The 22,727-nt window shown below is 49.1% G+C and overlaps 1 protein-coding gene across 1 annotated transcript; it reads right to left on the minus strand.

Annotated features, from left to right (window-relative positions):
- Window positions 1–6,740: 6,740 nt before the first annotated feature.
- MARCHF2 (membrane associated ring-CH-type finger 2) lies at window positions 6,741–21,382 on the minus strand. Its single transcript, XM_083421930.1, has 5 exons — window positions 21,177–21,382; window positions 15,766–15,994; window positions 11,164–11,359; window positions 8,572–8,781; window positions 6,741–8,046 (listed from the first exon to the last, which is right to left on the minus strand). The coding sequence occupies exons 2-5, from the start codon at window positions 15,939–15,941 to the stop codon at window positions 7,888–7,890; spliced, it is 741 nt and encodes a 246-aa protein (XP_083278056.1). The 5' UTR covers window positions 15,942–15,994; window positions 21,177–21,382; the 3' UTR covers window positions 6,741–7,887.
- Window positions 21,383–22,727: the final 1,345 nt, after the last annotated feature.

The following is a 22,727-nucleotide window of genomic DNA, read 5'->3' on the forward strand; positions in this document are numbered from 1 at the left end:
GAGTTGTAGTTCAGGAAATATCCAGGCCTAGCCGCCTACGATAACTCTCTTCGACGCAAGGAGGCCAGCCTCGATGATTGATGTGGGGTACGGAGTCGGAATCCAGGAAGGGGCGGGCCTTTCCCTGCAAATCTCTAGGAGAAGTGAGAGGAGGCCGCTTTGCCGGCAGGGTCTCCATGGCAACGCGGGGGCGGAGCCAGAAGAGGGCCGCTCTGCCCCTCCAGTCTCTATGCTGCCCTTTGACCACAGCTGCCAAAAGAGTCTGAACTTTAGGCGCTCTCCCTATTGAAAGGAAGAATGTGCCATAAATAATTTCAAAATAAAATAAAATTTCAAAATAAAATAAATAAAATAATTTCAAAATAAAATAAAATTTCAAAATAAAATAAATAAAATAATTTCAAAATAAAATAAAATTTCAAAATAAAATAAATAAAATAATTTCAAAATTAAATAATTTCAAAATTAAAAAAAATCAGCAAACTTAAAGGGTGCAGTTCTTTTTACTTCCTCGCTTTCTCCCTTTTTTCATTTGTGAAACAATATTATTTTAATTCATTTACAAACAAAACATACAAAAACATAAAACCGATAAAAAGTTTAAAAAGATCTATTTGGTTTCCAAACGGGCTGGCTCCATTTTTCTAACTCGGCAGCAGGGGGCTAGATGACCCTAAGGACCCGTTCCAACTCTGCAATTGTTCAGGAGATTGATTTTTGGCACCCTAGAGAACCAGAAACCAAAAAATAAAAAAAATAAATTCCCTGGATGATACTGTGATAGGAATTTTGAGGTCTTAGATATAGGGTAATGTTCATAAGTGTACCAGCCAAGCACGTACATAGATCAGCACAGGAAGACCGACCTGGAACCATTTTGATTCCTAAACTGACCAAATGTTTTCTCTGCAAGGTCAAACTGGGAAACCTCCCCATTGTCTTTTCCTTCACAAATCCTGTCTTAAGGGTATGTCTGTGTTTGAACAGGGTGTGAGCCTGTGACCTGGCCCAGGAAATAAGTATTTATCACTACAAAAGACTGGCCAGGCTCCGCAGGCAATCCAATCAAGTAACCTACCAGACAGGAGATAAACAAGGACAGGAGAAAAACAACATTCAAATTTCTGTTTAGACTTCCTTTTCTGTGATGTAGGTATGATGTATCTGGGGGTGGTCTTGATCTACAGGGTGGCAATTTCAAAAGTCTTTATAAGGCCTTGCGTGCCATTTTTCTGGGTCCCTCCTCTCTCCTGCAGGTGAGGGGAGCAACCTGTTGCAACAGATCAATAAAGATCAAGCTTACTAGCTGCTTTGCTTCTCAATATTCTCTGGTTGGCCTCTGCTATTTTCTCCTACCAATAGGGAACCTATGTAAGGACTCTATATGGGCTCTTGGATACCCCATAAGGGAAAAGGGCAATTTTTGTTTACAATACATTTTTTCTTTCCTCCACCCTTCCCAAGACATCTCTTCCCACTTCATCATAAAGCACCTGCATGAACTTCATGCAAAAAGGCTTTTCTCTCCCTTTAGCATCGACAAAGCTTCCCTTTGCAAAAGCGGCTCTCCTCAATTGGCGGGAGGAGGGAGATAGTGCAGCCAGGCCATCCATTCATTTATTACTCCACCTGGTACGCAGGCTGAGACCCTACCTGCCCACGGACTGTCTCGCCAGAGTGGTGCATGCTCTAGTTATCTCCCGCTTGGACTACTGCAATGCACTCTACGTGGGGCTGTCTTTGAAGGTGACTCGGAAACTACAACTAATCCAGAATGCAGCAGCTAGACTGGTGACTGGGGGCGGCTGCTGAGACCACATAACACCGGTCTTGAAAGACCTACATTGGCTCCCAGTACGTTTCCGAGCACAATTCAAAGTGCTGGTGTTGACCTTTAAAGCCCTAAACGGCCTCAGCCCAGTATACCTGAAGGAGCATCTCCACCACCATCATTCAGCCCAGATGCTGAGGTCCAGCGCCGAGGGCCTTCTGGCGGTTCCCTCACTGTGAGAAGCAAAGCTACAGGGAACCCGGCAGAGGGCCTTCTTGGTAGTGGCACCCGCCCTGTGGAACGCCCTCCCAGCAGATGTCAAAGCGATAAATAACTACCTGACATTTAGAAGACATCTTAAGGCAGCCCTGTTCAGGGAAGTTTTTAATCTGTGATATTTTACTGTATTTTTTGTTTCTATGGAAGTGCATTTCTATGGGGAGGCCCAGCCAGATGGGCGGGGTACAAATAATAAATTATTATTATTATTATTATTATTTCATTTAAAAACCACCTTTATCTTCCAAGGATCTCGAGGTGGTGTCCGTTTCTCCTCGTCCCTGTGAGGTACGTTAGGCAACTGACTCCAAGGTCAGCCAGTGAGCTTCATAGAGATTCGAACCCAGCTCTCCCAGGGCCAGCCCAATACTAGCCATATCTCACCTCGGGATACTAAGGAAATCAGAGCACAGGGTACAGTGGTGCCTCGCAAGACGAAAAGAATCCGTTCTGCGAGTCTCTTTGTCTAGCGGTTTTTTCGTCTTGCGAAGCAAGCCCATTAGCGGATTAGCGCTATTAGTGGCTATTAGTGGCTATTAAAGGCTTAAGGGATTAGCTGCTAAAAGCCTATTAGTGGTTTAGCGCCTTAGAAAAAGGGGGTGGGGAGCGGAAAAAAACCCCAGGAATCGCAAGACATTTTCGTCTTGCGAAGCAAGCCCATAGAGAAATTCGTCCTGCGAAGCACCTCCAAAATGGAAAACCCTTTCGTCTAGCGGGTTTTCCATCTTGCGAGGCATTCGTCTTGCGGGGCACCACTGTATATATAAATCCCTTGCGGGTTCAAACTCCAGGAATCCACAGCTGCTCTGTATTATTATATGTCAAAAAATCTTACCTTTAGGGTGCCAGGAAACCCAAACACATCTGGATGATGTGGAATAGCAAAACGGATTATTACGTAGCAATGGCGATGTGAAATTGAAAGGAGGCTGAATCGATCCTCTGGAAAGCTACTCAGCCCCCATATTTCCTCGCCTTTAGAAATTCAAGTGCTTGGCCACACATCCCTTTTGTGAATGAAATGGTTTCTAAATAGCGTCTTTTCTGAACCAGATGACCAGGCGTGTTTTCTGAATTAATTCCAGAAATGTTCTTAGGTGCATCTCTTTGCAAGTAAGAGCTAAACATCATGAGTCAATAGGACAATAGTTTATGTTTGTTAATCAATTTGATTTGTTTTACTGGTGATTTGTTAATCACTCTGTATGACTTATGTGGGTGGCGCTGTGGGTTAAACCACAGAGCCTAGGACTTGCCGATCAGAAGGTCGGCGGTTCGAATCCCCGCAATGACGGGGTGAGCTACCGTTGCTCGGTCCCTGCTCCTGCCAACCTAGCAGCTCGAAAGCACGTCAGAGTGCAAGTAGATAAATAGGTACCACTCCTGTGGGAAGGTAAACGGCATTTCTGTGCGCTGCTCTGGTTCGCCAGAAGCGGCTTAGTCATGCTGGCCACATGACCCGGAAGCTGTACTCCGGCTCCCTCGGCCAATAAAGTGAGATGAGCGCTGCAACCCCAGAGTCGGCCACGACTGGACCTAATGGTCAGGGGTCTCTTTACCTTTACCTTTATTATGTTCTCTAACATGTTATTCTTATTTATTGTTTGTAAGCTGGTCTGGGGTTCATTTGACTGAAAAGCAGCATGGAAAGATAAGAAATCAAATCCAAATCAAAGTAGCGGTTGGTGGTTTTAGAAATTAACATGTAATTAAAGCCAAGGAACCATGTTACCTTTTCTCTTCTGTAAGATTGGCCCTGCTGCAGCAATATTAAAGATACCCTTCTCTTTTCCTCAAAGGATTTTTGTCTGAAATGGTCTATGTCCTTTTATTCTGGTGTTTCCCACCTGGAAAACAGACCTTGAGAAGTGAATTTTTTTATGACTTTTAAAATATACAGTGGTACCTCGGGTTAAGAACTTAATTCGTTCCGGAGGTCCGTTCTTAACCTGAAATTGTTCTTAACCTGAAGCACCACTTTAGGTAATGGGGCCTCCCGCTGCCGCCGCGCAATTTCTGTTCTCATCCTGATGCAAAGTTCTTAACCTGAAACACTATTTCTGGGTTAGTGGAGTCTGTAACCTGAAGCGTATGTAATCTGAAGTGTCTGTAACCTGAGGTACCACTGTATATATATTTGGCAGGTGCACCCTATAGTTCCACAAAAATCCGCACACTAAAATTCCTACACGGTTAACCTGATTTCTGCTTTTAACATTTTAAACAGGGTTTTTATGGTACGCACCAGTTGCTGTAAACTGCTCTGGTTTTTTAAAAAATGAATTAGCTTATGTAGACTGACCACTATTAATGAAACTTAAGTTAGGCATGTTCATTCATTTCCACGTGTCTGCTTTGGACTAAACCCTGCTCGGATACAGCCCAAGTCTTAGGACACGTGTCACTATAACCCTTGATAAAAAAAATGCCATAATAGGTCATGGGTAGGCAAACTAAGGCCCGGGGGCCGGATCCGGCCCAATCGCCTTCTAAATCCGGCCCACGGACGGTCCGGGAATCAGCATGTTTTTATATGAGTAGAATGTGTTCTTTTATTTAAAATGCATCTCTGGGTTATTTGTGGGGCATAGGAATTCGTTCACCCCCCCCCCCAAAAAAAATATAGTCCAGCCCCTCACAAGGTCTGAGGGACAGTGGATAAGCCCCCTGCTGAAAAAGTTTGCTGACCCCTGCAAGTGATTTATATGTTTTTATAATAATGGTAATATACAAGTAAGCATAATTTCTTAAAAAACACGGCAAAAGTTGCCCCAAACTTCACTACAAAGTACGAGGCAGGCTGCAGACGGGATCAGGACTGGCCTGTTTAAGATGTGAACCAGTCTTTTAAGTCTGCAAAGCTCCTTCGCTTCCAAGTCTCCCATGAACCCCAAACATGGCCCTAGTGAAGAAGGCGCAGCAGAGACTGTACTTTTTGAGAATAGAAAGGAAAAACCATCTTCCGCAGAAACTGCTGCTTGCCTTCTATCACTGTGCCATTGAGAGCGTGCTCACTTATGTGTGTGGTACGGAAGCTGTACTACCCAGGACAGGATGGGGTTGCGCAGGGTTGTGAAGGCAGCAGAGAGCATTGTTGGCTGCCCACTCTCCACCTTAGAGCAGATTTATGCCACAAGGTGCCATAGGAAGGCACTGGACATAGTAAAAGATCCATCGCATCCTGCTCACTGTCTCTTCGAGCTCTTGCCGTCGGGACGGAGATACAGGACGATGAAGACAAGAACGAGCCGTCTTAAGAACAGCTTCTTCTCCAGAGCGATCTCGGCCCTGAATGGGAAGCCCGGACTTTGAAAGTCATCTAATCTCCCTTGCTGTATCATACTGTATTGTTTAATTAGTGTTTTTATGGAGCAGTCAAGTAGTTTCGTTGTCCCCGAAGGGGGCAATGACAATAAAGATATATTATTATTATTATTATTATTATTATTATTATTATTAGTTCTGAACACTGGAGACCTGCTTCAGTAAAACTGCCCTTTTCCCAGCGGAAGTCAGCCGGCTCCCACAACGGTCAGCCGAACAGCAAAAGTGCCTTTACATCCACCCCACTGAAGACATTATTCTGTGTGCCGTTTTTTTAATTGATGGGATTTTTCAAGATGCAGGAAAAAAAAGTGCAATCAGGAAAGAAGAGAGGAGACCCAGACTATGGAAGCAGCAATCCGTCCTGGGGCTATGTGTTGTGTGGGTTTTTTTAAGGTTGTAAGGGACGCGGGTGGCGCTGTGGGTAAAAGGCTCAGCGCCTAGGGCTTGCCGATCGAAAGGTCGGCGGTTCGAATCCCCGCAGCGGGGTGCGCTCCCGTCGTTCGGTCCCAGCGCCTGCCAACCTAGCAGTTCGAAAGCACCTTCGGGTGCAAGTAGATAAATAGGGACCGCTTACCAGCGGGAAGGTAAACGGCGTTTCCGTGGGCGGCTCTGGCTCGCCAGAGCAGCGATGTCACGCTGGCCACGTGACCCGGAAGTGTCTCCGGACAGCGCTGGCCCCCGGCCTCTTGAGTGAGATGGGCACACAACCCTTGAGTCTGTCAAGACTGGCCTGTACGGGCTGGGGTACCTTTATCTTTTTAAGGCTGGGGGTAATGGGTTCCACTGCACTCAACTCTTGTGTTTCATTGCGGTCACCACAATTACCATTTTTAACTCTCTGAAAAGTGACTTTGCTGTTTAAGCTTAAAGGCTGAGGGAAAGTAAATATTGCTGTTTAAGCTTAAAGACCATAATTGCAGTAAATAAATCAACTGTTCATATTACTGTACACGGTGTGTGTTTTGATGTTTTTTTTCTTTTCTTTTCAATTTCTTTTATACTTTAGCAGAGCTGATTGTAAAATTCCGAAGATAAGCAGGGCAGTGGAGACCGAGGACCAACCACGTGGATGAATTGTGAATTGAACTGTGCATTGAACAGGGACCGAACTGGTTCCCTTTTCGGAGCGGGTGAACGTGAAGCAATTCCTCTTTAAAATGAACTTTCCGTATGCTCTTCACAGATCAAGTGCTCAGAAACTTTTAGCCCTTTCCCCAGCGTGGACAGAGCTTTCCTTTCACGCCGGAGAGCGTCACACAGATTATTACAGCAACGAGCTGCCGAGACTTCTCAAAAACGACCACTCAGTCAGTCGCAACCTTCTACTTTTTTTAAAAAAAGAAAAACTTCTCCAGTCGCAACATTGGTTCAATTTTTTTTTCATTTTTTTACTCCTCCTGGGATTATTATCATTATACTTCAAATCCATTCTCAAATGCACAGAATCCTCTGGCCGGGGAGAGAAACATCACTGACAAAGAAACAAGAGGGAGGGGGGGGGAACGAGGGAGGGGGCTCGGCGCTCCCCCACCCAAAAAATCTATGTAGTGCAAAAACAGGAAAGGGGGCTTGGAGAGACCCCGAGGAAAGAAGGGCGCAAAAGGGGAAAAACTTCCCTCCCACCCTCCTGTTCGTAGGAAGAGCACCAATTCATTCCCAAATGCGATCAGATGACAAGCAGATCTGCACATTGCTTTCCCCCCCGCTTAGAAAGTCATCGCAAGTTCTGGAAAACACGCCCGGTGTGTTTCGCGGGGTGGATATTTATTGCAGAGGCTTCCTCAGACATTTCCCAGCTGCTACCCACAGGGACAGCAGGTATTAAACCGCCGGGGGTTAAGGACTCATCGATTCTCGAGCCTTCCCCGAAATGCGACAGCCGCATAGGTTGCCGTGTAGGAGAGGTCATGCGGCAGCGAGAAACCTCCACAGCAAATGCTCCACCGAGCGAAACCGACAAAGCGCAACGGGCTTGAGGTGAGCGGGGGGTGGTGGTGGAGCGTCGAAGCAGCAGCAACGGGCAGGTCACCTCTCCGCCTCTCTCGCGGGGACGTTTGTCAAGACGACATAAAAAAAGGGGGCCTGGACACAAACAGCAACAGCAGCAACAGCGACAACACCAGGCGTGGAAATGAAGAAGAGTGACAAAATTATAAGAATAATAACAACAATAATTATGGTAATATAATATAGATATATGGATATAGGGAGAGGCTTTCGTTCTCCTTTGCTAGGTTTCGTCTCGAAGACGGAGCCTGGCCGGCGGGCGCTCAGGGCCCACCGCCAGCCAAGCTCATTGCACACACCCCTGGGGGGCTCGTTGTCGTTCTGTGTTCTCGCCGCAGCGGAACGGGGCAAGTGGCAAGATTCCCCCTTTGGTCGGGCTGATTGTTTAGGCGAGTCTTTTGCCGCTGTGGGCGGGAGAAAGTGCTATCCCGCTCTCCTCTCTCCCTCCTCCCCGCCCCGTGCGAGGGGAGGGCCCCCCTCGCCTACGGAGGGCCGCTCCTGGCTCATACGGTCGTCTCGTCGGCCTTCTTCTTCAGGAGCTTGGCGGAGAGCAGCGAGTGCGAAACAGGGTGCGGATTCCTGGAGTCCGGGATCATCAGGCGGACTTTCTGATTGGTCCTTCGCCACTCGGAGTACAGCTGGCAATGGTAGCGGAATGAAACCTGGCCGGCGGGGTGGGAGGGGGGTCACAAGCGGGGTGGGGAAGGAGAGCAAGAATAATCAGGGTTAGGTTTGGAATTGCCCAAGGTAAAGGTAAAGGGACCCCTGACCATTAGGTCCAGTCGTGGCCGACTCTGGGGTTGCGGCGCTCATCTCGCTTTATTGGCCGAGGGAGCCGGCGTACAGCTTCCGGGTCATGTGGCCGCTTCTGGCGAACCAGAGCAGTGCATGGAAATGCTGTTTACCTTCCCGCCGGAGCGGTACCAATTTATCTACTTGCACTTTGACGTGCTTTCAAACTGCTGGGTTGGCAGGAGCAGGGACCGAGCAATGGGAGCTCACCCCGTCGCGGGATTTGAATCGCTGACCTTCTGATCAGCAAGTCCTAGGCTCTGTGGTTTAACCCACAGCGCCACCCGCATCCCTATCACTGACCCATAACCTGCCCCCAAATAATAGTAAGGAGGAGGAGCAGACAAATTTAGTGGAAGAAGAACCCCGAGAAGAAAGCGGGCATGACCACTCACCAGTGTCCAAAGGACATAGATGGTAAAAAGTGCTATGGTCAGGGCAATCAGGCCGATGGCCTCCAGGCGGCTATTGAACTGCAGGTGGTCTTGGGCACCACGGAGGCAAAGCCAGCCGGAGATGGCAGCCAGCGGGGTGATGAAAAGGAAACACACCATGTCGCAGAACAGCGTCCGTTTCTCGTTGCGTGGGCCGGGGTCCTTCAGCCACTGGAGAGGAGGAAGGAAGAGACAGAGGGGGATTAATCTGTCAGAATGAAGGGGAAAGAATCGCACGTTGAAAATGTTGTCTATGAGAATAAAAGAAAATTACTATAAATTACCATATTTTTTCTTCTATAAGACTCACCTTTTCCCTTCTAAAAAGTAAGGGGAAATGTGTGTGCGTCTTATGGAGCGAATGCAGGCTGCGCAGCTATCCCAGAAGCCAGAACAGCAGGAGGGATTGCTGCTTTCACTGTGCAGCGATCCCTGTCGCTGTTCTGGCTTCTGAGATTCAGAATATTTTTTTTCTTGTTTTCCTCCTCCAAAAACTAGGTGTGTCTAATGGTCTGGTGCGTCTTATAGAGCGAAAAATACGGGCAGTTTGGAGATGGTATTTAACGCCAGTCACATTAGATAAAAACAAGAACGCTGATGGAGCTGAAAGCTCTGTCTCTTGTTTGAGAACTCTCAGAGGCACCTTGTTAGTACCAAACAAGTTTTATCTCCCGGGAGTAAAGAGGGTGCCTGAGCCTAAATCGAGAGCAAGCAACTGCCTGCGTTCCTGCTGTCCAGCAACATGCTGGGAATGATTTTGAAATCAAATAAACAAGGAATATTCGGCGTTATGTTGTAGGGGATGCCAGGAAGCAGGGAATTATGTTCACATGTGGTGGGGGTGTAAATATGTACATGGGGGGGGGGTCAAAGGGTGCTTAAGGAGATAACAGAAATCACTGACCGACAGTCCAGAGGCTGCATTATTATCCATTTACGATGGGGTGGAAGGTTTGCCGGCTATGAAGGAGTTGCTCACAAATTTATTTGACAGCTGCCATTTGTGAGCTTCCAAGTACAGTGGTGCCCCGCAAGACGGAAAACCCGCTAGACGAAAGGGTTTTCCGTTTTGGAGGTGCTTCGCAAGAAGAATTTCCCTATGGGCTTGCTTCGCAAGACGAAAATGACGAAAATTTTTGAGGTTTTTTTCCGCTCCCCAACCCCTTTTTCTGAAGCGCTAAGCTGCTAATAGCCTTTTAGCAGCTAAACCGCTAATCCCTTAAGCCTTAAAAAGCCGTTAATAGCCCTTAAACTGCCAATAGCGCTAATAGCGCTAATCCGCTAATGGGCTTGCTTCGCAAGACGGAAAAACCGCTAGACGAAGAGACTCGCGGGACGGATTCTTTTTGTCTTGCGAGGCACCACTGTATGTGTTTCTGCCTATCCTATCGGTGTTTCTCTCTCTCTCTTTTTTTAAATACTTTTTATTGACATTTTTCAATAAACAAAAAACAAAAAGCAAAATAAAACAAACTTTACAATCAATCTTAATATCGTCACGCCTCGACTTCCTTCCTTCCCAGTTGCGGTTTTCTTGAAATACCTCCTCTTACAGTTTCTTTTATGTTTCTGTACACGTCGCAAGATTTATATTAGTCCTGCTGTCGTTCTTAAGCTTCTACGATTCCATTCTATATACGTTACAAATTTACTCCAATCTTCTATAAACTTTGCCCCTTTTTGGTGTCTGATTTTATATGTCATTTTCGCGAATTCCGTATATTCAAATAATTTTGCCTGCCATTCCATAACTGTAAAGGTAAAAGGTAAAGGTACCCCTGCCCGTACGGGCCAGTCTTGACAGACTCTAGGGTTGTGCGCCCATCTCACTCAAAGAGGCCGGGGGCCAGCGCTGTCCGAAGACACTTCCGGGTCACGTGGCCAGCGTGACAAGCTGCATCTGGCGAGCCAGAGCCGCACACGGAAACGCCGTTTACCTTCCCGTTAGTAAGCGGTCCCTATTTATCTACTTGCACTGGTGTGCTTTCGAACTGCTAGGTTGGCAGGCGCTGGGACCGAACAACGGGAGCGCACCCCGCCGCAGGGATTCGAACCGCCGACCTTTCGATCGGCAAGCCCAAGGAGCTGAGGCTTTTACCCACAGCGCCACCCGCGTCCCAACTCCATAACTGTAGGGACCTCTTTATTTCAATACGCAACGGTGGCACCTAGGGTTCTTGTAGCCCAAAAATGGAAGTTATCAGATATCCTATCTGTGTTTCTCATCAACTACCAGCAGGGGAAGACTGCTCCCACCGTGGGCTGAGATAACTCCAGCCACCCAGCCCCACTCCCTTGCCTCAGAGGACCTTAGAGAGAACTTCTGATGTGCAGAGGGCAGGGAGCGCTGCCTGATCTATTCCGGTTCCATGGAGAGATCATGCCTTCCTGTTCCTTTTATAACACCTGAGCACAATTTCATTTTGAGAATCTTTTGCAGGGACAAAGCAGAATGCAAGTGCTCCAAAGAAACAGATCTGTCGTTCTCTTTCCCACTCAAAACTTCTAGCCCGGAGATCGCGCCCTGAGGCGAGCGAGAGAGGCGCCACCCACCTCAATCAGGGGCCTGGGCCGCCGCTCCACAACAAACTCGGTGTGGCACAGTTCGCAGTAGCTCGTGTTGGAGGAGGAAAGCCACTTCTCCAGGCAGCTCTTGTGGACGGTCCCCAAGGTGCCTGTGCAATCGCAGGGCGAGAGAAGGCCTTCTCCGCTTCCGCCTTCGTGGCAGATTCGACAGATTGGGCCATCGCTGCGAGGAGAAGGCAAAAGAGAAGGGGGCTTCAGCCGCTTTCAGAAGACCGGGGTGGGGAAAGTGTGTATGGGCAAGCTATCCGGAAGAAAAATTGTATTTCAAGGGGTTAGTGATCTGACATGGTGATCCTTCCTGCCTCTGTTCCAGTTAGGCTCGTTCTACTCGTGTGTAGGACTCTGGCAGAGACATTTTTAAAAAATTGGGGCATTTCTCCAAAACCACACCCACCTGTCAATCAACTCAAGTCACTGTGTGACGTTGGATGATGATGGACAGGTGGTGGGGCTCCAATCTATGCTGGCTGCGACCCCCAGTTCCCCACAGAGACCGGGCACACAGCTGAAACAGCAGGATAACGCCCACTGATCAGCTGGTGAGCAGACCCCAGAGAGTTTAGGATTGAACTCTCCTCCCACCAGCTGATGACAGAGTTCAATCCTGCTGGGTGCTGCTCTGGCAATACAGTGGTACCTCAGGTTAAGTACTTAATTCGTTCCGGAGGTCCGTACTTAACCTGAAACTGTTCTTAACCTGAAGCACCACTTTAGCTAATGGGGCCTCCTGCTGCTGCCATGCCGCCGGAGCCCGCTTTCTGTTCTCATCCTGAAGCAAAGTTCTTAACCTGAAGCACTATTTCTGGGTTAGCGGACTCTTTAACCTGAAGCGTACGTAACCTGAAGCGAATGTAACCTGAGGTACCATGGACTGCAAGAAGAACAAACCTCTCCATTCTGAAGGAAATCAGCCCTGAGTTCTCACTGGAAGGACAGATCTTGAAGCTGAGGCTCCAAGACTTTGGCCACCTCATGAGAAGAGAAGACTCCCTGGAAAAGACCCTGATGTTGGGAAAGATGGAGGGCACAAGGAGAAGGGGACGACAGAGGGCGAGATGGTTGGGCAGTGTTCTCGAAACTACCAGCATGAGTTTGACCAAATTGCGGGAGGCAGTGGAAGACAGGAGTGCCAGGCTTGCTCTGGTCCAGGGGGTCACAAAGAGTGGGGCACGACTAAACGACTAAACAACAGCAACAAGTTCCTTTGGGAGATGATAATCAAGCATAGCCCAGTTCTGTGAAGCTTGGAGGTGGGATGTGAGGCAGCTGGGCTTTAGCAGTGCAGTGGTACCTTGGGTTAAGAACTTAATTCATTCTGGAGGTCCGTTCTTAACCTGAAGCTGTTCTTAACCTGAAGCACCACTTTGGCTAATGGGGCCTTCTGCTGCTGCCGCGCCGCCGGAGCCCGATTTCTGTTCTCATCCTGGAGCAAAGTTCTTAACCTGAAGCACTATTTCTGGGTTAGCGGAGTCTTTAACCTGAAGCATATGTAACCTGAAGTGAATGTAACCTGAGATACCACTGTATGTAGGGAGCGAGCGCCCCCCCCCGGTCAACTTGGACAGATGGGCAGCCCTGCTCACCAATCAATCACCAGAAATCCTTGTGACATCAGATGATTGGCAGACGGGCGCCCCCGTCCACCAGTTAAAGTTGGCCTGCAGGGGCGGGAGATAAAGATCCGGCCTGCCAGGCCAAAAACACCCCCTTCCCTGATTGACAGACTTGCTTTTTCTCAGCCCTCGTGCGAAGACCGAGGGCACGAACAGGAGCAGATGAGAAAGACGACTGTGTCTGCCTGCATCTTTCCATGCTGTGAAAACAAATGCATTCCGCTTCGTGTGTTCTACCTGAGAATGTGAGATACAATTCCAGCAGGCAGCAGCCGAAGCATCACAAAGGATGTCTGGAGAGATTGTGTGCAGGGGGCGAGTGAGTCGGACTAACTGGAAAGAGCCACAGATAAGCCGCTCCAACAGAGGAAGAAACACAGGAAGTTGCCTTCTGCAGAATCAGACCACTGTCTGGCAGTGGCTCCCTGGGGTCCTTTAAAGCCCTATACGGCCTAGGACCCTCGTAGCTATGGGACCGCCTCTCCTGGTATGTCCCACAGAGAAACTTACGGTCTTCAAATAAAAAACATCTTGAAGATCCCAGGCCACAGAAAGGTTAGGCTGGCCTCAACTAGAGCCAGGGCTTTTTCGGCCGTGGCTCCGATCTGGTGGAACGCTCTGCCGCAAGAGACTAGGGCCCTGTGGGACTTGACATCTTTCCGCAGGGCCTGCAAGACAGAGCTGTTCCGCCAGGCCTTTGGCCAGGGCACAGCCTGACACCCTCCTTCGGCAATCTTCACGGAGCTCTAGCCCAATGGTTGCCATTGGTTTGATTTGATTTAATTTTATAATGAATGGTTTTAGATTGTTGTGTTGTGTTGTGTTGTACTGTTGTACTGTTTTATTGTTGTTAGCCGCCCTGAGCCCGGCTTTGGCTGGGGAGGGCGGGATATAAATTATTATTATTATTATTATTATTATTATTATTATTATTGTCAGGGGTTCAGGAGCAGAGTCACAGGAGAGGGAGGAAATGGAGAGCGAGGGGGAGGAGTCTGAAGGAAATGTCAGCGAAGACAGCAGTCCAAGGTCTCTGAGTCTCTCCAGTGACTCGGAAGATTCACAGAAAGGGGCCCCCATGGTCAGGGCAAGGGGAGTGCCCAGGGGGGCACCTCAGGAAGAAGGGGCCAGAGGGGACTCAGAGAGTAGCAGCTGGAAATCCGGACCAGCGTCCCCCCCAGAGGGCAGTAGGGGGGAGGAGTCCCAAGCATCGGGATCAGGTGGCGCGCGGGCAGCGGGAGAACGTGAGGCAGGAGCGACCACACCCTCGTCAGGGAGCGAGGAAACGGTCATCAGGAAAGTTAAACGCGCGCGCGCGCCAAGTTCAAATGTACAGGAGGGCGGCAAGGTGGGCAGCCCGGGTAGGGAGCCAGGTCCTAAAGCCCGCCGAAGAGAGGGGGAGGAGTCAGAGGGGTCAACGTCTGCCTCAGAAGAGTCCAGGAGGGAGGAGACCCCGAGGGGTAGTAGGACCCAGAGGAAGAGAGAGAGAAGGAAGAGGTGGAGTAAGATTAGAGTCTTAAACTGGTGCGCAGGGGGGGAAGACTCAGATGGAGCTTCGCCGGTCTAAAGTTCAGACGTAGAGCTGGGACGCTGAGGCTTTGAAATGGAAACTATTCTTCAATAAAGACTTTGATAATATACTATCGGCTAGCGTTGGTCCTTGGTGAGCTGGGACCCGGAGCCAGCTCTGACAATTATTATTGACAGGGAGATTCTCCCGACCGTGGAGACGCTGGGAACTCAACCCGTCCTTCTGAACGCAACGTCCAAGTTGCATCCTTTCTTTCTCAAACCCCCACGCTAAAAATTCCCCAGTCGCCAGGCATGTTCTGCCCCTGGCGCTGGTCCAATCGCGACCAAGCGGAGATCTCTGAGTGCCAGGCTGGCGGCTGACATCTCCATCTGGCTGGCCCTTCCATCTTACTTAAGCAGGTCAGCAGAAGGGTTCGTTTACTATAGCACTTTGGCTATGGGGCAGCTCTTTAGATTGAGTAGGTAAACAGGTATGGGGCAAAGCAAAATGTCCCTTAGGGAAGGATCGGAAACATTTCCCTTAAAGTTTCATTTTGTTTTATTCTGCATTGTTTTTACTTGATATTTTAAACTGCTTTGAGACTGTTTCTTTAAAATACAAAGCGGTATAGGTAAAGGGTAAAGGGACCCTTGACCCATTAGGTCCAGTCGTGGCCGACTCTGGGGTTGCGGCGCTCATCTCGCTTTATTGGCCGAGGGAGCCGGCGTACAGCTTCCGGGTCATGTGGCCAGCATGACTACGCCGCTTCTGGCGAACCAGACCAGCGCACGGAAACGCCGTTTACCTTCCCACTGGAGTGGTACCTATTTATCTACTTGCACTTTGTGCTTTCGAACTGCTAGGTTGGCAGGAGCAGGGACCGAGCAACAGGAGCTCACCCCGTCATTGCAGGGATTCGAACCGCCGACCTTCTGATCGGCAAGCCCTAGGCTCTGTGGTTTAACCCACAGTGCCACCCACGTCCCTTACAAAGCGGTATAGAAATGAAATTAATTCTTCTTCACTGGGGGGGAATGGTACCTAGACATCCCATTGTGGCAACCTAGGTTTAAGGTGCCAAAAAGAAGTGCCTAGACAACCAGCTGTGGCAACCGCAACCTAGGTTAAGGTGCCATTTGGCGGTTAGTTAATATATCTCAGTTTCTAACACTGCTCAAACTATGTAGGATTCCAGTCCTCTGAATAAAAGGCTCTTTTAAGTGGGTAACAGGAGGAGGCACGGACTTGCGTATCATTATGTTTTTGCAGGTGTCCTTCCAACTCTGACCCTCCCTATCCCCCAGGCATCACTAAAAGGCTTTCTGCTTCTTCGACTCTAAACTGAACTCGGCCCTTCAGGGTCAAAGGACGCCCCTCTTGCCGGCTAACCAGGCTCACACCCCCGGACCGATCCATCGCAAGCCCGGGGCGCCTCGGCCTCACCTCTGCGTCCCCAGGGCTTTGATGACAGTAGAGAGCAGCCGTCCGTCCTTGGCCGTGACTTGGGTGACGTACTGAGGACGCCCAAAGTCGGAATCTTCCACCGACTTGGACAACGCGGCGCTGCCCGGACAGTCACACAGCGAGCCCGGGAGGTGGCAGCAGTCGCCTGTTGTCATGGCAACCGAGGATGCGATGGCATCAGCAGCCGGAGAGCAGAATCATGGTAGGCCTGAGGAAGAGACAGAAAGCGCTGGTCAAAGTCGGGCCCGATACACCTCGCGGCTTGTCGCCTTGCTGCTCAGTTGGCAATTTTCTGTTTTACAATCAAAAGTACCCAATTTTACATCCTTAGGATATCAATGCCTTCGCTTCTTCTCTTCCCATGGTTCATTTTTTATTTTTATTTTTTATTTATTTGTTTATTAAGGATTTTCTTGTTTTACAGAAGTAAGGGTAATGCCTCGTTTTTTGGGGTTTTTTTCCATGTAACATTTTTACAAATCCATTTCATTTGTTGAGGCATTAGGGGGAGAAGAAGAAAAAAAAAGAAAAAAAGAAAGGGGGGTGGAGAGAGGGAAGATGGGTGGGGGTGGGGTCGGGTGGCGGTGTTTCTGTTATGTTTAATGTATGTAGAGTTTGGTGTCAGCGTTGCTTGTGTTGTTCACTTGTGTTCCTTTGGTGGTGAGAGAGGTTGGGGTTGGCCTAGGGTGTGGTTGTTTGCTTGTGATTGGCTGTGGTGATCTTTGTTTTCGTGTGTGAGTGAGGTGGGTGGGTGTTTTGGATCAGGTTAGCCATATTGATTTGTATGCTGTTGTCATTGTCCTGTTGGGCTGTGTATGTGATAAAGGGGAGCCATACCGGGGTGAAGGCGTCTTCTTCTGTTTGTCCCCATGTCAGTTTCAGTTTATTAGTTAATTTTTCTAGTAGGGCTGTTTCCCATACTATTTGGTACCATTGGTCCATACTTACTCCTGACAGGTCTCCCCAGTGTCTGGCTATGATGCTTCTGGCTGCTGAGAGTAGGTGGGTTATGAGTTCTTTGTGGTGTAAATGGGCATTGTTGTCTTGCCCATGGTTCATTTAACATATCATAAATCTCTGTATATTTTACAAAAACTAAACCGTTCAGTATTCAATTATTACATCCATGAAAGCTTATTTACACTGTTGAATTTATCTGAATGCTGCCAGCGTTTTCAGCTGTATATATATATTTCCCATATATTCAATAAACATTTCCCAGTCTTCTCTAAACGTATGTTCTTCTTGTTCTCTTATTCTGTATGTTAAGTCTGCAAGCCGCACATATTCTGTCAACTTAACTTGCCATTCTTCTTTGATTGGGACCTCGCTCGTTTTCCATTTTGGGGCTAACGAAACACGGGCCACAGTAGTAGCATACATTTTTTGACCCCTGGGAATTTCAGTCTGAATTATGCCCAACAGAAAAGACTGGTTTGGGGGGGAGGGGAAGTACTTTAAAACATTTTTTCTCAATTCATTATGGATCATTTCCCAGTACTCTTTTACCCTTTTACAGGTCCGCCACATATGAAAGAACATTCCCTCAACCTCTTAGCATCTCCAGCACTAATCTGATTCAGTCTTATGCATCTCAGCAAGCCTACTCTGAGTTAAATGCCATCTGTGAATCACCCCTGCTGCGATTACTTACAACTGAGTGTAAAATAGCAGCGTTAAAGGTCAAGAGCAGGCATAGGCAAACTTGGCCCTCCAGATGTTTTGGGACTACAACTCCCATCATCCCTAGCTAACAGGCCCATTGGTCGGGGATGATGGGAATTGTAGTCCAAAACATCTGGAGGGCCGAGTTTGCCTATGCCTGGTCAAGCAACTATACGGCATCAAAGTTCCTTTTAAGACTTTCTGGCTCAGGTGGGTCTTGATTGACAGGTAACATGGTCCATCTAATCACAATGCAGTCAGGTCAGTGGGAGGACGCCTGGGGACCAGAGGCTGAGATGCTCTGTGAATGGGTGATCCAGGTGACAAAATGGAGACTTTCTTCAGCTTCCATGTCTCATTCAAGGCAAAATGGAGAAAAAGAGACACTGGCAATCTTAAAATGACAAATGACCATAAGTGAGGCATGTAAGGTAAAGGTAAAGGGACCCCTGACCATTAGGTCCAGCCGTGACCGACTCTGGGGTTGCGGTGCTCATATCGCTTTATTGGCCAAGGGAGCCGGCGTACAGCTTCCGGGTCATGTGGCCAGCAGGACTGAGCCGCTTCTGGCGAACCAGAGCAGCGCACGGAAACGCTGTTTACCTTCCCGCTGGAGCGCTACCTATTTATCTACTTGCACTTTGACGTGCTTTCGAACTGCTGGGTTGGCAGGAGCAGGGACCGAGCAACGGGAGCTCACCCCGTCATTGCGGGGATTCGAACCGCCAACCTTCTGATCGGCAAGTCCTAGGCTCTGTGGTTTAACCCACAGCGCCACCCGCGTCCCAAGGGAGGCCTGTATAAACTATCAAAAAGAACCATAGAGCTGAAAGGAAGGATAACCGTGGTACCTTGGTTTTCGAAAAGAATGCGTTCTGTGAGTCCGTTTGACTCCCGGAAGCATTCGAAAACCAAAGCGCGACTTCCAATTGGCAGCAGCAGAACACTCACTTCGATCGTTCGGGAACCGATTTGTTCGGGAGCCAATGCATTTGGCTTCCAAGGTACGACTGTACAAGAATATGCAGAGCTCTGTCCTTTTCAGGGATCGAACCTGCAACCTTGGCATTATCGGCACCATGCTCTAACGTCTAAACAACCGAGCTATCCAAGAACGTCAAGGGAAATCGCACACATCCTATTCTGCATTTGTGCAGGCCCTAGATTCTCACAAACATGACATATTATCAACAACACGGTTTCGAAGAAGGTGAAGGAATGAAGTGTGTGTGTGGGAGGAGACGGACAACATACTCAGCAGACTATATTTACGTCTTAGTTAATTACAGAACAAAAAGGCAGGGGAACATCTCCCAAGAGGATCCCCATTGTTCAAGAAATGCGTGCGTCGGTCAGCAAATGTCCAGGAAGGAAGGACTGTTCCTGGAAAAATGAGCTGCCTTTGTGGTCTTCATCATTCTGAAAAGCAGTCGCTTGGATAATAAAAGAGGGAACAGCTCTTCCCTTTTCATTTGGTTGATTTCTAAAAACCCGACCCAAGGAAGGCAACATCCCTTAAAACTTGGCCAGCGTGAAACTGGTCCCACAACCAGCTGAGCGCAAGCTCTTCTCAAGAGCGAGGGAGAATAACTTTGCCTATGCATTCTCAAGGAAAGCAATGACAAACCTAGACAGCATTTTAAAAAGTAGAGACATCACCTTGCCAACAAAGGTCTGTATAGTAAAAGCTATGGTTTTCCCAGTAGTGATGTATGGAAGTGAGAGCTGGACCATCAAGAAGGCTGATCGCCGAAGAATGGATGCTTTTGAATTCTGGTGCTGGAGGAGACTCTTGAGAGTCCCATGGACTGCAAGAAGATCCAACCTCTCCATTCTGAAGGAAATCAGCCCTGAGTGCTCACTGGAAGGACAGATCCTGAAGCTGAGGCTCCAATACTTTGGCCACCTCATGAGAAGAGAAGACTCACTGGAAAAGACCGTGATGTTGGGAAAGATGGAGGGCACAAGGAGAAGGGGGCGACAGAGGATGAGATGGTGGGACAGTGTTCTCGAAGCTACAAACATGAATCTGACTAAACTGCGGGTGGCAGTGGAAGACAGGAGTGCCTGGCATGCTCTGGTCCAGGGGGTCACAAAGAGGCGGACACGACTGAACAACTAAACAACAACAACAATGCATTCTCAAAACGCACACCTCAAAATCTTCTTCTCCTCGTAAGATGTGTGTTGCACAGCCCCAAGGGAAAAGCAACGAAGACTATTGTGGCACCTTAAAGACTTTACCAGTTTATTGTGCCATGGACTTCTGTAGACCGCAGGCTACTTCACCAAGGGTTATCCTAAAGTAGCGGGGATGGGGGGGGTGGAACTGTGAATTGTGTAGCATATCCTTCCAATGCAAATAGCAGCTTCAAAGGAGCTGGTTGCACAGCAAGGGAGTAAAGGGTTAACTCCCACCCTACACTTCTGCCTGCTCCAATCCAGTTAATGATCAGCACCCGCTTCCCATCGGGTCCTATTCATTTTATTTATTTATTTTTAAATGCATGTTACACCTACTTGGGTCCATAAACATAATTAAGCTTTCCCACAAATTCCATTGAGCTTCATGACGGGAGTGGAGGTTTGAACCCCGATCTCCCGGGCCCTCGCCCGTCACTCTAACCATTACGCTACACTGCCCTTTAGAGTCCTTCCGCTATGGGACAAGCTCTATAAATTAAGCAACAGGTAAAACAAAATACGGGGAAAGCGAAATGTCACTTAGAGAAGAATCTGAAATATTTTCCCGGAAGCTTGAATTCATTTCATTCTGGGTTGTTTTCTTTGATGCTTTGAACAGCTTTGAGATACCCCCCCACCCCGCTTTAAAATACAACGTGGTATAGAATAGAAATTAATAATAATAACTGCCACAACACACCCCATTTTGGGGAGAAAGGCACCTAATTGTGGCAACTGTAGGTTTAAGGTGCTGTTCGGCGATTAGCTTATATATCTTATTAGCTTATATATCTGAATTCCTAATGCTTCTGCCATCTTCAAGTTACCTGGACATCTGCAATCCGCCTTTCTAGTCCCCACTCCTGCCAACCTAGCAGTTCGAAAGCACAAAAAGTGCAAGTAGATAAATAGGTGCCGCTCCGGCGGGAAGGTAAACGGCGTTTCTGTGCGCTGCTCTGGTTCGCCAGAAGCGGCTTAGTCCTGCTGGCCACATGACCCGGAAGCTGTACGCCGGCTCCCTCGGCCAATAAAGCGAGATGAGTGCCGCAACCCCAGAGCCGGTCACGACTGGACCTAATGGTCAGGGGTCCCTTTACCTTTACCAGTGCTCACCCACCAACTGTTGAATTGCCTGAAGCTTTCCTGTTATGGGTGACAAGTTCACTGGTTGGTCTTTTCAAGATGAAGGGACCTCCTTTCGGTTGGTAAGATCCTTTCAACAGTGGGAGGGTCTCCCCGGAGGTGTGGTGGCCTCTCCCTCCTTTTCCCAGCAGAGGAAATTCCTGCCAGGGATGCTTTTAGCTGAGATTCCTGCATGGCAGGGTAGGGCTGGACTAGATGACCCCTGGGGGTCCCTTCCCATGGAGCCTCCATACCCAGAGGCAGTGTACCGGCAGCCTTCCCCCTGGGGTGGGGATTTGGAGCAGGGTTCTGGGTTAGGCCGGGGATGGGGGGAGGCGACCCAGCAAGACGGAGCCCCTCCAAAGACCCCCCTTCCTGGAGCGCCTGTCACTCAACCCCAAGCCCCGCCCCCTCCTTACCTGCGCCCCGCCCCTTCCGCCACAGCCCCGCCCTTCCGCCGGCCCGTTCCTTGGCGCCTTCCCCTCAGGGCCGAGGCTCCGGCCGCCCCATCTCCCCAGGCTTGGCGGGTGCTGGGGAAGAAGAAGCGCGGGAGGAGGAGGCGGCCGCCTCCGCCTGCCTCTGTCAGCGGCGTCCGCACCTGACTGGAAGCGCCCGGCACGCCCACTGCCCCCCTCGGCTCAGCCAATCAGCGGGGACGGCTTCGGGAAGCAGCCAATGGCGAGGCCTCGAGCGAAGCGGAGCCCGCCCCCTGCGAGGGGCCGCCGGCGCACGCGCAGTCGGGCGGCGCAACGCGAGGCGTAACGGTCACGGCGCAGGCGGCCAATCAATTCGCTGCTGCTGTCCGGGGTTGGTGGGGGAAGAAGAGGAAGAGAAGGGGCGGGGCCTCGACGACACCCAGCCACGCCTCCTGGTTGGATCTGCGCCAAACCAAAGGGGAAAGGCGAGAGATTCGCAGATGTTGATTTCAGGTTCCCATTCGGTTCCCTCTTTAGGTGGAGAAATACAGAGGGTGAAAAATACCCTCAAAATTGATTAGTTTTTTTCTCTCTTTCCGGATTTTAATGACGAGTTAAGTACCTTTAAATAGCACTTAAAAAAAATAAATCCGAAAAGCAAACATTTAAGTGAAACTTAGCCTGCCCAACTGAGTGGGCATTTAAAAAATAATAATAATGCAAAAAGGACATAAAGGTAAAGGGACCCCTGACCATTAGGTCTAGTCGTGGCCGACTCTGGGGTTGCGGCGCTCATCTTGCTTTACTGGCCGAGGGAGCCGGCGTGCAGCTTCCGGGTCATGTGGCCAGCATGACTAAGCCGCTTCTGGCACAATGGAACACCGAAACCAGAGCAGTGCATAGAAACACTGTTTACCTTCCCACCAGAGCGGTACGTATGTAAATACTTGCACTTTTTGGTGTGTTTTCGAACTGCTAGGTTGGCAGGAGCTGGGACTGAGCAACGGGAGCTCACCCCGTTGCGGGGATTCAAACCGCCGACCTTCTGATCGGCAAGCCCAAGAGGCTCAGTGGTTTAGACCACAGCACCACCCACGTCCCCTAAACAAGCAGGGTACAAATGCTCAAAATCAGAGTTCCCCAAACTTGGGTCTCCAGCTGTTTTTGGACTACAATTCCCACCATCTCTGACCACTGGTCCTGCAAGCTAACGATGATGGGAGTTGTAGTCCAAAAACAGCTGGAGACCCACGTTTGGGGAACTGCTCTGAATAAATAGTAGATAAGCAAGTCTTCCTGCTTCCAGCAGAAGTCAGCCGATTGCCACATTCCCTTCCAACCATTCCACTCCACGGAACAAATTATGTGCTGTTTTTTAATTGATGGGGTTTTTAAATATGCCCAATAAACGTGTAACCAGAATTCCAGGCTTTTAAGGGGGCGAGAGGCGACCCAAACCATGGAGGTGGCGATCCATCCTGGACTCAGTGCAACATGGATGTGCCAATAGCGGGAGGGAGGTCTGTGGTCCCGTTTCCTGTCGGGGGCTGGCTG

This window comes from Podarcis tiliguerta (assembly GCF_965153285.1).
Source record: "Podarcis tiliguerta genome assembly, chromosome: 18".
Taxonomy (NCBI): domain Eukaryota; kingdom Metazoa; phylum Chordata; class Lepidosauria; order Squamata; family Lacertidae; genus Podarcis; species Podarcis tiliguerta.